Source organism: Myotis brandtii, unplaced genomic scaffold (genome assembly GCF_000412655.1).
Source record: "Myotis brandtii unplaced genomic scaffold, ASM41265v1 scaffold41, whole genome shotgun sequence".
Lineage (NCBI taxonomy): Eukaryota > Metazoa > Chordata > Mammalia > Chiroptera > Vespertilionidae > Myotis > Myotis brandtii.
In genome coordinates, this window is record NW_005365763.1 from 1,301,854 (window position 1) to 1,318,439 (window position 16,586).

The 16,586-nt window shown below is 39.2% G+C and overlaps 1 protein-coding gene across 6 annotated transcripts in view; it reads right to left on the reverse strand.

The window, feature by feature from the left end:
* Nucleotides 1–16,586, reverse strand: part of PARD3 (par-3 family cell polarity regulator) — a 744,562-nt gene that overhangs the window by 304,847 nt on the left and 423,129 nt on the right. For 5 of the 6 annotated variants that reach the window (XM_014545438.1, XM_014545437.1, XM_014545440.1 and 2 more), the window contains one exon: nt 6,098–6,257. In XM_014545438.1, the coding sequence (XP_014400924.1) occupies nt 6,098–6,257 (160 nt within the window). The remainder of the gene's footprint in view (nt 1–6,097; nt 6,258–16,586) is intronic. The other variant, XM_014545442.1, reaches the window with a different exon arrangement.

The window sequence follows — 16,586 nt, forward strand, 5'->3', positions numbered from 1 at the left end:
AGCTAGGGTCCAAATGATGCCATTTTCCTCCCCAAAATGCCTACTGTTCTTCTGGCTAACTACCAAAACCCTGTGCCATAATTATGAGAAAGAACTGTGAACCAAGCTTTGATACACATGAATACTTTGTGGGAGGCCATGCACACAGAAATCTGTAGCATGGATGATATGGACCCACTGGCCTGGCTTTTCCAACAAAGCAAGGAAAATAGACAATTTCCCTATCACCTTACAAGAGAATGAGAAAACTCTCATTTTAACTCCAATGTCCAAATCTGTTAAATCAGCTATACTAGTTCTTATTACCATTAAAATTGATTAGCCACCATTTTACAGAGAGTACACTTTTCCTGAATTATAAAGCATTGCTTAAAATAGCACAAGAGCAATGTGTAGAAATTCTATTAACATTTTAACATTGATCTTACGATTTAAATTTTAAAGTAAATGATAATTTTTGTTTTAACAGTATTATGGAAATTTTGGGATGACAAATATATGATCTTTAAGGATTTCTAAAATATAAATGATACTGGACATTTCAACAAAGGTGCAAAAATTAAATCACATATACATCTTTTCAGGATAACCCACAAAAGCAACCTTGCTAGAAATTTCAGATGCATTCATTATTTAGCATAAACTACCCTATTATAGAAATACTACTTGTTCACTAAAAGTTCTACTCGGCATTTTATTAAGAAAAACACTCTACTTTGATTTGAAATGCATTCATTTTGACAAACTATAAAAACTAGCAACCTCTTATGAATACTCATAATAAAAATGTAAATCATATTTAGTACTTAATTGTTTGCCTTTCCTGAATTCAAGTCACTCATTTATCCCCACTAGAGTTTTAGAATATTAGCAGAAAGACAGAAATCTGTTCAATAAAATATCATTCATAAATAAGGTCAGACAGTCTAGCACTATTCCCCAAAGAAATATTTCCTTCTCAAGACATACTTTTCCCCCCAAAAGTGTACAGAATGGCAAAACCTGAATTTTCCCTGACAGCTTGCCATTGACAAGGCATGTATCAAAGCATTAAATGCCAAAACCCCACACAGGCAAAATACATTGGAAGGAAATATTATGGTGTAATTACAGTACACTCATTTTTAACACAACTAAAACTCTTGGGTTTACACAATATATTCTGAGAGACAGCCTAATAAGCAATATGGAACACTGAATGGTTCTTCAGATGACAATCCTTTTTCATAAGATATTTTTAGTAGCAATATTGTACCTTAGTGATCCAAAAAATATACATAAATGAATGGCAAGAAATTTCCCTAATAGTGAGATAAGAATTTGGCTATTTTATCTCACCCATGATTCTGGAGGCTAATATCTTTAAAAATTTGAGAATTCATATTTTCCATCAATATTCTACTTTTTAACATGATTGCTAGGAATATAGTTTTAGACTCTGACTCCAGAAATATATTGGGGGTAATGGATGACTAAATTATCTAACTCCACATTGTACCAAACTCCACCTAGTCAATACCTCTTAATTACGCTTGCTGTACTTGGCACATCATAAATGTGAAACCTTTGAAGGATGACTTGAGAAGCCTTTGATCTATTTTTTTTTTAAATATATTTTATTGATTTTTTACAGAGAGGAAGGGAGAGGGAGAGAGAATTAGAAACATCGATGAGAGAGAAACATCGATCAGCTGCCTCCTGCACATCTCCTACTGGGGGTGTGCCCGCAACCCAGGTACATGCCCTTGACCGGAATCGAACCTGGGACCCTTCAGTCCGCAGGCCGACGCTCTATCCACTGAGCCAAACCGGTTTCGGCATGATCTATTTTTTGATGGATAAATATTCCCTTGTCCTCAACTAGTTAACTAACAACTACAAACTAAAATGTCAACCAGTCAATATCCTGAAGAGAAGGGAAACAATGAGATGCAGGATGATTGTTTACTAAACATTTATTCATTGGCACATTTACATAGAAGGCAATGCCATACATGATATTAAAAACAGATGAAATGAGGAAATTTTTTCCAGTGATTGACTCACAATAAAATATTAATGTTCCATTTTTCTATACTGAATTTCTAACAAGATGAAATAATATTAACATAATTATTTTTTTAAACTCACCAAAAATGTGTGAAAATAAGATTAAATTCTAAAATGGATACAACAGATTTCGGTTTTACTTTAGATAGAAAAATTCTTCAGATTAAGACATTGTAAAAATTTAAGGTTCAATGCTCCCATGTCAGCTTGTAACTTTATGAAATGAATATATTGGTTAAATTAGCTATGCCTAGTACTGTTATTATTAACAAATATGTGAAAATAAAAGCTACTAAGATTAAATTCTAAAATGGATACAATAGATTTCAGTTTTACTTTAGATAGAAAAATTCTTCAGATTAAAACATTGGAAAAAATTTAAGGTTCAATGCTCCCAAATGTCAGCTTGTAACTTTATGAAATGAATATTTTGGTTAAATTAGCTATGCCTAGTACTGTTATTATTAACTGGAGCATGAATTCGTGCACCAGTGAGGTCCCTCAGCCTGGTCTGTGGGATCGGGCCAAAACTGGCTCTCCAACATCCCCAGAGGGGTTCCGGATTGTGAGAGGGTGCAGGCCAGGCTGAGGGACCCCACCGGAGCATGATTGGGGCCAGGGAGGGATGCAGGAGGTTGGCCAGCTGGGGAGGGACCATGGGAAGGATCCAGGGTGTGTCCAGCCCAACTCAGTCCCAATCGGCCGGACCTCGGCAGCAAGCTAACCTACCGGTTGGAGTGTCTCCCCCCTGGTGGTCAGTGTATGTCATAGCGACTGGTCAACTGGTCGACTGTCTGCACCCTGGTGATCAGTGCACATCACAGCAAGCAGTTGAGCAGCCTTAGCATATTACACTTTGATTGGTTGACCGGACGACCGGACGACCAGACAGTTAGCATATTAGGCTTTTATTATATTTAGTTAGGCTGGTCTAACAATTTGTAAAATATTTTTAAGGCTTTTAAAATACAGAAATCCTATGCAGGCTCACTGCAGATTTCTTTGTGATGAAAGTTCAGGATGACTCTTTTAAAATGCACAATAGTGGAAAGTCAGCCAATACGAATGACGTTTGGAGACATCTTGCCTTTGGTGGCAAATATGGCTGACCCCATCAAAAGCTAAGGAGATGGAACAGGTTTGAGTAATGTGGGACTCATGACTCACAAAAATATACATCGTCATTTTGGTTCAGAAGCACAGAAACTTTGCAGCTTGTCACTTAATTTCTTGGGTCTATAATTCCTTGAACAGAACATAAGGATGTTGGACTACATGATTTCTAACATTGTTTTAAAAGATTAACTTCTTTGATGTTTAAATCACAGTGGTTGCCAAAATGGAATAGATTTTAGAGACTGTCTAATGCTTTTTGCTTAAAGATGTGAGTACTTATAAATTGATGGGAATAAAGAATGAATGTCACAAATTGTGTGATCTCAGTATTCCCCAGAAAATAAATAAAAATAAAATAAAAATCACAATGGTATCTTGGGATTTCATTCCTTTATTTGTTAATTGGGAAAGTGTAGCTGATGACATCTGACATCCTTCCATTTCTAACAATTCTACCTTTTTAAATTTATTTTTTAGTAGCTTCTTTCCTAGGATATGTTCCCATAGATATGAGTCAGAAAGTCTCAAAGCTCATTCTGGTCTAGAGTCAGGCCTACGTGAGAAATATTTTATGTGAAAATTAACTCTGTTTGCATAAAATAAATCATTTCTTAATGTAGTCAGCTGGAATTTCAATACCAAGTTCTAACTGAATCATAATTGATCATGAAGTAAATACCATCACCTCCACTGGTGTCTAACAAGAGTTAATCTAAAAGCATAGGAGACAAGCATTTACTAAGCAAGATCTGAGGAATTTCCATGTACCTAGATACTATGCAAATCAACAAATTCTATTGGAGATTAATAGAAATTGGTGGAGATGAATAGAAATTCAGTGCTCTAATATTTTATATTTGGTATCCTGTTTTGGTGTTTTGTTGTAAGGTAACATCTTTTGCAAGATTTCTAACTTTAAGGGGAACTGACTTAAAGTGTATTTGTGTTTTACGGCCAATGATATTGAAATAGGGGCTGACAAAGACTGAGGAATTCTCAGATTTTCAAAACTAAAAATAAATCACATTAAGTACATGTATTTCTCAGGGTAAAACTATATGGGATCCCTAGATTCCAGTACAACATGTAAAAATATGGTCTTAAGAAAATATCTAATCATACAACATCAATTGGCCTATCATCTAACGTAAAGAGTCTGTCACCCCCCAGCCCAAAGGGCATGCACAGTATGTCACAAAGCACAGAGCTGGGAGGGAAGTTACTACCTTGGGGGAAGCATATAGAGTTTTAAAAGTCCATTACATCTCTAGCAGAGGGAAGGAAAAACAACGCCAATGACAATGCAAAAGTAAGCAAACTAATGAATCCATAGCTAACAAAATCAGGGCAACAGACTATAATGAAAATGAAGGAATCCTCAACCCAAATATACAGCATTTCAAAAGGTTACTAGGTGAATTTTGTTTGGTTTTTGGTTTGTATTCTAGTTTAGTTTTTCGCCTTCCTCTGAAGCATCAGGGATTGGAGGCAGGACGCTGGTTACAGGAACTGGTGGACCAATGGTCTGATTCAGTATGGCAAGTCCTATGTTCCTATAATAGAGGGGAAATTACAGCATATCACTTTGTATGCACACAGATCCAGGCACACATGCACTCTCTCTCAAGGGGTCTGAAATTTTATCAATAAAAAAGTATTTAGCAAAGATAAAGTTTTATACCAAATCCAAGAAAGTATGGAAAATCCAACAGCAGTGATAAATTAATGTGATAATTACATGAGATACCTGTCACCTAAAAGGTGCACAATATCTTTACCATCTTCCTCTGCTTTCACTTATGCCAACCATGGAAAAGGAAGAATGGTGACAAAATAAAACTACAGTTGGCATGTCTAAATTCTATTTGTAACAAAATAAATGAGAATTTAGCAATTTTTCTAAACTAGAAAGCTAGAGGAATTAGAGAAAGAACAACAGAAAATTCTAGCAGTCATGTTTATGTATTTTTTCTATCATGCAGCAGAAAGTTCTTTGAAGGCACAGATTGTTTATATTCATCTTTGTATCTATAACAAAAGTGTATATACAATGTCTTGCCAGTAAACATCCACTGATGAATGAAGTAAATCCTTCTTCTAATGAAGCTTCACGATGGAAAATTTAAATGTACTAAATCTATACTTAATGTACTCAAAATAGAGTAAAATTTAGGGTTTTACTTTATATTAGCAAAATATACCAGCAATAAAAGTGTTTTATGTCAGTTGCTATTTTAATCAAAACAGCTTGCTGTATTTTAAATTTGAAAACTCCCAAGGTAATACCAAGATGAGCAACTCAGTACATCCAACCAGTCCTGTGGCAAAATAAGTCTTTATTAACTGGGTCTGTTAGTAGAAGCTATACTGCTACAGAGCAAGTGTGCACAACCTCATTACCCACTGTGGGCCATGCATACAGCACAGTGTTGAATCTAAACAATGGATGCAAAAACCTTGTTTCAGAATATTAAAATGAAGGCTTTGAAAAAGTAGAGATGCAAGAAAAAAAATGGTACTCTCCGATTAAATGCAAACCAAATAAATGTGAATATCTTATATACACATACGTATTTTTCCTCTCACTCCGAACAGCGCTACTGCGAAGCCTCCTTGCCATAAATCACTAAATTTTGACCTTTTTAAAAACACGGCTTCATTTATTATCTCAAACAAGCTAAAAACACCTTGATGACTGGGAAACATTTCCATGGGATCCCTTTATTCTTCTTCCCACATCACAGGATCTAAAACTCATGTTAAAAAAGCAATGTATTGATTTACTCTCTTCACATGAACACTTCCTGAGTGATTATAATGAACCTGCCCTTTTCCTCTTGAAAACATGGCCCTCTTTTTCATTAATATTACATTAATAACCTCTGTGTGAACCAGTTAAAGCATAAAAATAAGATGCGATAAACAGCTTTACCTGACTCACCCATTATCCTACTGAGTGCAGCATTTCTTGTGGGGGATTCATCGAGCCTCTCAATCCCACTGTAGAGGGAATGGGAAATTCTTCGTTCTCTATCATCCAACACAGTTTCAATGGGCAGCTCAGGTGCTGAGGGGCTCCCAGGTGACTTCAGCTATAGAGAAAGGGGACAGGGGAGAGTCAGGACTAGAGGCCTGTTAGTAGCATGGGGATATTATAACAACTTGCCCAAGGCTTGCATCCAACGGGGTACCAAGTAAACTATAACTTTTCACCATATACCATAATAATTTGTGATGGCAGCTCTGCCTAATGACCAACTTTCTGGGCCACTTTACACTGTGCCTCCCATTAAGTTCTGTCAGATTTCAACCATTAGAGGAAAAATACGTATATTGAAAGCTTTTTTAAAAAAACTTATCTTGTTGCTTATGTTTTTCAGTTTGACGGTTAGTATCTATTTGAAGTCAATTTGTAAAGATTTAATTCAAAGTTTTTCATAAGATGTTGCTTTGCACAAGGCATGCAATATCAGAATGGAAGCTGGAAATTAAACTATACTTTTACACTTACAGTCTGTGTGTGTGCTGGTAGAATTACTACTCATGCTATAAGACTTAAAGACCACTTGTCAGCTCATGTGTCTTGAACAATCCACTGAACCTAAATTTCTTCTGCTAGACATTAGGAATAATCATCCTATTCTCTGATTGTAATCTTAAGCATGAGACAGTGAATAACTGAGAAAAGCACTTTAATAGTATACAAATAATATTCTAATAGGCAAAGATGTGTATTTCACAAACATATACAATGTCCTAAATAAGCAAAACATATGAGTTAACTTCTATCACTATGAATAAAATTACATGTGGCATTCTTTAAAACAGCCGTGCCTTGTAAGTCATATTCCCCATAAAGATAATATGAATAAAAAACCTATGTTAGTAAGGCCTTGAAACAAATCTGCTTCAAGGAGGAACAAAGCACACTTAACTACACTCCTCCCAATGTGGGCTCTGAGGTTCACCCAGGGGACCAATATCTTAGGACATTTTGGTGCTGGCTGCAGCCAGAGGCAGAGAGTGCTTGGGAGGCAGGGCAGCCCAGCACAACACAGCAAAGCTGGAAGGAGACTGCATTTTCCAAACAGATGAAACCCCACTGTGGCAGTTCCGTTGCCTGAACAAATTATGATTTCTATAAGAAGATATCATCTGTTTAATATAAATGAGATATTTAATGAATTTCCGAATTGTAGACTTATCTCTCCCAGTCGGATAAGCAGTGGGGAGATTTAATGCATTGAAGGGTCAACACAATTACAATTGAGGCACGTCAAACTGCAGGAGAAAAATAAACTCACAGCGCCAGTGAATTAGACTCAATAAGGTTTAAATTGTGAAATGAGCATTTGTTTTATTAGGTTTTTTTTTTTTAAGTTGCAGATTACAACTGACAGCTTTTCTGAAAAGTAAATGAAATATTCAAGGTCTCTGATGTATAAGAATAAAAGAATATTTTCTGAAAGAATAATAAGGCTAAACTCCAAGGTACTTTGGGGACATAAAAACAAAAGCAAACAAAACAAATACCGGACATCTTTAAGAACAAGTACATTTGAATTTTTAAAATGAGCACATACATTAAAGAGACTTGCTATACAATAGGTGCTCTACACACAAGACCCATTTGCTATGCAACAATTTATTTCATCATAAGACATCCTCAAGTTTGCTTAACAAGTATGTTTAATTAAACTATATAACTGCAGTTTTTTAGATGATAAAATCTTTACAAAGCTCCTTATGAGAAAGTCCTAAATATACCAAGAGGCTACTTTAGAATTTTACAAAGTCAAATACAAATTAGATTTAAAAAAACTGTCCATGCGGGCTTTTTGAGAAAAACAGTAAGATGCCTGCTCAGATAGAACTTCCAACTTGACCACTTTCCTAGGAAAGAGGACACACCTCCCCTGCCTCACTAACCATATCTAATTTGCATCTCAAAAGACAGATTTAAAGGGAGAAATCAATGAACTACTATATCAATATTTAACAGAAGATGCAATGCTTTTTATTTCCAAAAAAAATACAAAAAACACAAAACAAAACCTGATTTCAAATCTTTTGATGATTTGTGTGAGCGTACTGGAAAACAAGCTTAAGAACAAGAAGTGTGGCACTCAGCTCTCAGGGGAGGAGGCAGAGCCAGGTGGCCCTGGAAGAGCAGTCCAGGCCTTTCTACAATTCAGGCTGTTCCTAGGCCCTTTCAGACTCCTTATATTAAAACTTTATCAAAATTAAGCTTAATTAGAAAAAAAGAGAAATGAACTACAATTTTCACTTTTTCATTTGTTGTTTAAAGTGCAAAAATGTTATTCAACCCAGCTTCATTCAGTACAGAGCTCCATCCCTACAAATGGGAAAGCTCGACACCTGCTGAAGACAAATAAGCTCCAGGTTGAAGCAAGATTAACATAACGAGTAGCAGTGTAAAGTGATGCTGTCTTTTCCTAAAGTAATGTGGAAATGTATATCACGGTTCAAAAAATACCTTATATGTTTGACCAGGCCAGTTATTTCTCTTTGTTTTCACTATCCTTACGAACTAATAAGCAAAGTGAATAATAAAGACTCAAGGGAATCAATATTTCTCAGAACTTTATTTACAAAGGTATAAAAACTCGGAATGATCTCAAAATCTAAAAATAATATAAATAATATGCTCCTTAAGAAGATATTCAAATGATCATATATTGCTTTTATAATCAGAAAATAACAAATGATATTTAGTAACAAAAAGCTGGATATTGTCCAATAAATATGCTTTTTTTTTTTTTTGTGCCCTTGACCAGAATCGAACCTGGGACCCTTCAGTCCACAAGCCGACGCTCTATCCACTGAGCCAAACCAGTCAGGGCAAATATGCTTTTCATTATATACTTGGCCTTCTCTTCTTACTAGGAAAAGTTAAAATCTTGGTTTCTTATATAAAACTAATATAATTTCTGTAGGGTTTAGTAAAATTTCATGTTGTTTAAAGTATGCATTAGCAGGTTGAATGATGTCTTTCACATTTAAAAAATGTATCCCACTATCTCGACTATAAACACTGAAAAGCTGGTATAGATACGGCCCTCACCCCTTTCCACAAATTTAGAAGTGGGTCCTACTTAATACTTAGCATGATCTCATTATTCAATATTTCAGTCATCATGGACTTGACCTGTTATCCCCAATGCCTGGCACAGAGCACACACTGATTGAATAATGAGATGAATAAAGTTAATCCGAAGTCAATGACTCAGAGATTCCTTAAAATGGTTAACAGAGATCTTACACACACTAGGCCACAAAGAAGTAGGCCTTTAAATTTAATGGAATTCTTTTAATTTGAAATTAAAAGAAACTGATCTAGATTTCAATTATACATTGAGAAAATACTCACATCCAAAGGATACGTGAACAGAAAAAGAATAGACAGGGTTTAGCTTTGGAGGACAGTGGCAGGACATTTAGGATCCAGATTCAGGTTCTGCTTTCATGCAGGACCACACGTAATTTCCTTTCAATCCACATGTGGACAACAGCAAGGATCAGAGAGGTGAAAGAATATCCCCAAGTTATTCTACCGGTATGTGGCAGACCCAGAGTGTAACTGATTCTGGGTGATAATATAGTCTGTGGTTGATGTGGCACAGTGGGTTGAGTGTTGTCCCATATACCAAGAGGACATCAGCTTGATTCCTGGTTGGGGCACATACCCAAGTTGCAGACTCAATCTCCAGGAGGGGTATGCAGGGGATGTTTCTCTCTTCTCTCTTCTCTCTTTCTCTCTCTCTCTTTCTCTCTCCCCCCCTCCCTCTAAAATCAATAAAAACATAAATAAAGTCTGTGCTTTCATTGTACACTACATCCCAATACAATCAGAATACAAATTGCCTGAACAACACATTTATAGTCAATTAGACCCACTCACATGCATAAGAGGAAGGAACACTAAATTACTTCATCAGTACTTTGGCCTTACAGCTATTTAATAAATAGTTTGACCTCACCAGATTTATTCCTTAATACATAAAATGAAGAGAATCATAAATGATGTCTTACACCACTTTCCATTTTAATATACACTGAGTGGCCAGATTATTATGATCACCTGACCTTTGCAGGTAAATTAGCTATAATTTCACGCTGAAGTTGCTAGAGGGCCAGACCATTATAAATAGGGAAGCAGGTTGTTTACCACAATAGAAGTGATTTTTTTCTGAAGATCTGGGTAAACAATGCGATTTAACAGCCTTTGAACGTGAGATATATATATTATATACACTAATAAAAGACAAACATGTAAATTGACCGTACATTCACTATGCCTTAAGCCACGCCCACCAGCCAATCAGAGCGACTATATGCAAATTAACCCAACCAAGATGGCGACTGGCAACCACCAAGCTGGAGCCAGCAGGAGGCTTGGTTGCTCCAGTGATGGAGGAAGCCAAGCTTCCCACGGCCGGCTGTAGCCTCTGCAAAAGGCTACAAAGTTTCAATTATAGAAGGTAAATAAATCCCAGAATAAAGAAAAAAAGAAAAAAAGGAGAGGCTGGGAGCTTCCATCGCCGGGGGGCTTGGCAAGCCTGAAAACAGCCCTCAGCCCCTCACCCAGACTGGCCAGGCACCCCAGTGGGGACCCCCACGCTGAAGGGGGTATGACCAGCCTGCAAACACCCATCAGCCCCTCATCCAGGCTGGCCAGGCACCCCAGAGGGATCCCCACCCTGATCCGGGACAACCTTCAGGGCAAACCAGTCGGCCCCCACCCATGCAACAGGCCTCTATCCTATATAATAAAAGAGTAATATGCAAATTGACCCTAACAGCAGAACGACTGGTAATGACTGGTTGCTATGACACACACTGACCACCAGGGGGCAGACGCTCAATGCAGGAGCTGTCCCCTGGTTGTCAGTACGCTCCCACAGGGGGAGCTCTGTTTAGCCAAAAGCCAGGCTGACAGCTGCCAGCACAGCAGTGGTGGCGGGAGCCTCTCCCGCCTCCTCAGCAGCACTAAGGATGTCCAACTGCAGCTTAGGTCTGCTCCCTGCTGGCAAGTGGACATCCCGCGAGGGTTGCCGGGCTGCCAGAGGGATGTCTGACTGCCAGCTTGGGCCCGATCCCCCAGGGAGAGGGCCTAAGCCAGCAGGTGGACATCCTCCGAGGGGTCCTAGACTGCAAGAGGGCACAGACCGGGCTGAAGGACCCCCACAAGTGCACAAATTTTTGTGCACCGGGCCTCTAGTACTTTCAAATTCTAAGAGGATTAAACCTAGAGAGAGAATTCATTTGAAAACAGTGCTTGACACAACTAAATCCTTCACTATGGGGTCTAAGACAAAAGTTCACCTACTCATATTCTTTGTTGGTACTAAGACAAGACTTTTTATAAAATCATGTCTTGCTCGGCTGGTGTGACTTGGTGATTGAGCGTTGACGCATTAACCAAGAGGTCGCTGGTTCAATTCCCAGTCATGGCTCGCAGCCCAGTTGGGGGAGCTTGCAGGAGGCAGCCTATCAATGATTCTCTTTCCTCATGATGTTTCTATCTCTCTCAAATCAATAAAAATATATATTTTTAAAAAGAGATCATGTCTAACAGAGATATAATGAAATGACTAAAAGCTATGTTAACAATAATCTCTACAAATATTATTTTCCTTAGAGCATTAAAAGGCATAATTGTGGAGAGAGACAAAATGGCGGTGGAATAAAGGGACGTGTTCCAAGCCTTGTCCCAGAGCAGACAGAATGAGCAACTTAATCGAATAACATCCACCCCAAATTGGCAAAGTAGACACAGCTGGTGAGACAATTCGCAGACGGGAAAGGAAAAGGATGCCTGGAGAACAGTAAAATCAGGGATATGGGCTGGAGAGAACTGCGAGACCTCGGAGCCCAGAGGGTCAGACAGAAACCGCACGGCACCGAGGCCATGTCTCTTGGGACAGGCAGAGCGTCTGACTATGGAAAGGAGGTCCACAGGACTGCTGGCAGCAGGGGATTCTAGATCTGGGTCCAAAGCCACGAAAGACTGAGCCCAGAGGGGGCTGCCCAGGCCACGCTGTGCCAGTGGGAGAGGGGCTCACAGAGGCGCAGCTCTTTCCCCTCTTTTTGATCTTTGCTTTTGTTCACTGAACCTACTTCATAGGACCTTTCAAATACAGACACTCACCCATGGCTGAGGTGCAGGTGGAGGTGCAGACTTGTGGAGTCTGGGGAGAGGCCAGGGAGAGGAGAGGGTCAGGAAGAGGTGGCCGCAAGTCTGACGCTGAGTCATATCTGACATACTGGACCTAGGCAGCCGTTTTCTCCTGAGGAGATATCCCCTCCCTGCAGTCTCCAGGCAACCAATACAGCCTCACCCAGACTACACCCTGAGTGGCACAAAGGATACAAAAAAAATCTGAATAATTCCTGAGAGCCTACAGGGACTGGCCTAAAGAGAGGCCTTCAGTCCCAGCAACAGGAAACTGAGAAGCGGCAGACAGTACATAAGAGTGGGATCTTAAACCAGCCCTCATTTTAATTTTATTATTATTTTGTTTATCTCTTTTTATTTTCCTTTTTTTTCGTTTGTTTCTTTATTTTCTATTTCTTTTCACATTATTTTTGTCATCATTCTATTTTTTTATTTTACCTTGCTATTTAAAAATTTTTTTTAAATTTTTTTAATTTCTTTTTTCCCTCTCTTTCTCTTTCTTCTTATCCACTCATCCTCTTCCTACTCCCACTATACTGAACTGAGGTCCTCCCCATATTCATCAAATTCCTTAAATTTACTTGCTGTATATAAGATTCTGCCACCATCCTCTTTACTGGGTATTTGGTATTTGTATGATTTGGTTTATCTGTTTGTTCTCTGGTGTTTTTTCCCCATATATATGTGTTTTTTTTTCCTTTTTCTTCATTTCCTTTTCTCTCATACCATTTTTTCTCTCTGCTATATCATCTGTGCTCTCTTTTCTCTCCCCTAATTCTCTTTTCTCTGGTGGTCACTTACATTGAGGCTATCAGTGTCATAACTACATTCGTGTTTCGTTCCCTTTTGTGATGTGTCTTGTCGAGGTGAATTTTATCCTGTTTGGCCAGTGTGGTAGAGAGTGAGTCACATAACTAGTCACCTGGAGAGGAGACTACATCCACGAACGGGTCAATAACACTCTAGACCAGTGATGGCGAACCTTTTGAGCTCGGCATGTCAGCATTTTGAAAAACCCTAACTTTACTCTGGTGCCATGTCACATATAGAAATTTTTTGATATCTGCAACCATAGTAAAACAAAGATTTATATTTTTGATATTTATTTTATATATTTAAATGCCATTTAACAAAGAAAAATCAACCAAAAAAATGAGTTCGTGTGTCACCTCTGACACGCGTGTCATAGGTTCGCCATCACTGCTCTAGACCCAACTACAGAGGCAGGAAGAGGGCAGCAGTGAGGGAGAGAGCATGAGTAAGTGAAAGAGCAAAAGAGGAGTGTGTGTACGTGTGGGGTGTGTGTGTGTGTGTGTGTGTGTGTGGCATAGTTAGATCCCACAGGACCTTTGGGGGCAGGCTGACTGGGCTCGCCTAACCAGGCAGCCTCTGCTACCACTGCAAACAGTCCCCAAGCAGCCAGGTCTTCCACAGAGGCCACACCTTTTTGAAGGGGAGAGCTTCTGTGACCGGGATCCCAGCCTCATCACCACCCAGGTGCCCTCAGATGACATTCAGGACTCTACAGCCACCTCCGCCAGGTACCTGCTACCTCAGCTGTGGTCTCATGGTCACTGAGACTCCAGTGACCATGGGGGCGGGCTCCTGTGACTTCCTAAGTGTGCTCCCCGCTGGCCAGCCCAACACTTTATCCCAGGGCACCGCGACCATGCTAGCAGCAGCCACGTAGCAGCCCGCCCCGGTCTGAAGAGCAGCAGCCTCACGTGGCCTGCCCCTGTCCGAGGAGCAGCAGCCTGCAAGCAGCCCACCCCAGTCTGAGGAGCGGCAGTCCTGCACAGCCCGCCCCCATCCGAGAAGCAGTAGTCTCGCAAGCAGCCCGCCCCTGTCCAAGGGGCAGCAACTGCACAAGCAGCCTGGCCCCGCCAGCCAGAGGAGCCAACACTGCTGCGAGCAGTGCCCACAAGAGGAGCTGCCAACAACTGAGGAGCAGCCGCTGCCACTACGGCCCAAGGAACAGCTGCCACACGAGGAGTAGCCCCTGGACGACTCGACACCTAGATCCTTCAGTGAGAGCAAAAATGGGGAGACAAAGAAACCCCCAAAGGAAAGAAAAGTAGGAATCGCCAGAAAAGCCGCTAAGTGAAATGGAGGCATGCAATATGTCAGAAAAAGAATTCAGAATAAGGGTCATACAGTTCATAAACCGAATGGACGAAAAAATCAACTTATGTAAGAATCAAGAAGAAATAAAGAGTGGCCCTAACTGGTTTGGCTCCGTGGATACAGTGTCGGCCTGTGGACTGAAGGGTCCTGGGTTCGATTCCAGTCAAGGGCATGTACCTTGGTTGCGGGCACATCCCCAGTACGGGGTGTGCAGGAAGCAGCTGACTTGATGTTTCTCTCTCATCGATGTTTCTAACTCTCTGTCCCTCTCCCTTCCTCTCTGAATAAATCAATAAAAATATTTTTTTAAAAAAGAAATGAAGAGTGATATAGCTGCAATAAAAAACACCATGGGAAATTTCAATAGTAGACTAGGAGAAGCAGAGGACCAAATTATCAAATTAGAAGACAGGAAAGCAAAACACACCCAAACTGAACTGCAATTGGAGAAAAAAATTAAAAGCCAGGAGGGGAGTCTAAGGGAGCTTTGGGCCAACATGAAACGAAGCAATATATGACTAATTGGGGTGCCAGAATGACAGGAAGAGGCACAAGGGTTAGAAAACCTATTTGAAGAAATAATGTCGGAAAACTTCCCTGATGTAGGGAAGAAAAAAAAAATCACACAAGCACAGAGAGTCCCAAACAAGATGAACCCGAAAAGACCTACACCAAGACACATAATAATTATGATGGGAAACGTTCAGGACAAAGAGATAATCTTAAAGGCTGCAAGAAAGAGAGAAAGTTACGTACAATGGATCTCCCATTAGATTATGAAATGATTTCTCAACAGAAACACATCAGGCCAGAAAGGAATAGAAGGAAATTTACAAAGTGATGCAAAGCAAGGGACTGAATCCAAGAAGACTCTATCCAGCAAGGCTATCATTCAAAATTGAAGGGAAAATAAGGAGCTTCGCTGACCAAAAAAAGGCTAAAGGAGTTTATAACTACCAAGCCAGCAATGCAAGAAATGCTAAAGGGAATGATGTAAAAAGAAAAAAGAAAAAAGGAAGAAGGAACACAGACACAAAAAATAAAAATGGCTATAAAAAGTACCTAACAATAATAACTTTAAATGTAAATGGACTAAATGCTCCAATCAAAAGACATCGAGTGGCTGAATGAATAAAAATACATGACCCACATATATACTGTCTACAAGAGACACACCTCAGAACAAGGGACTCACACAGACTGAAAGTGAAGCGATGGAAAAATATCTTTCAGGCAAATGAAAATGAAAAAAAAAAAAAAGCTGGGGTAGCAATACTTACATCTGACAAAACAGACCTCAAAGTGAAGGCCATAACAACAGATAAGGAAGGCCACTTCATAATACTAAAAGGATCAATACAACAAGAGGGTATAACCCTGGTAAACATATATGCAAACAATGGAGGAGCACACAAATACATAAAAAAAAACTCCTGGAAGATATCAAGGGAGAGATGGACAACAATTCAATTATAGTAAGGGACTTTAATACCCCACTGACATCACTGGATAAATCCTCTAGACAAAATCAGAAAAGAAACAGCAATCCTAAATGACTAGCTCAGATGGACTTAACTGACATCTTCAGAACATTTCACTCCAAAGCCACAGAATATATGTTCTTCTCAAGTACACATGGGACATTTTCAAAGATAGACCACACATAGGGTCACAGACAAAGTCTCTACAAATTCAAGAAGATTAAAATCATATCAAGCATCTTCTCAGACGACAATGGCATAACATTAGAAATAAACTACAATCAAAACAATCAAAAAAATTCAAACACTTGGAAGCTGAAAAGCATGCTATTAAACAATGACTGCATTACCAAAGAGATCAAAGAAGAACTGAAAAACATCCTGGAAATGAAAGACAATGAAAACACAACAGCCCAAAATCTATGGATACAATGAAAGCAGTCCTGAGAACGAAGTTTATAGCTCTACAGGCTTACCTCAAAAAACAAGAAAAAATGTTAATAAATCATCAAAGTCTACAACATAAAGAATTAGAAAGAGAGCAACAAGAAAAGCCCAGAGTAACCAGAAGGAAGGAAATAATAAAGATCAGAGCAAAAATAAATGACATAGAGACC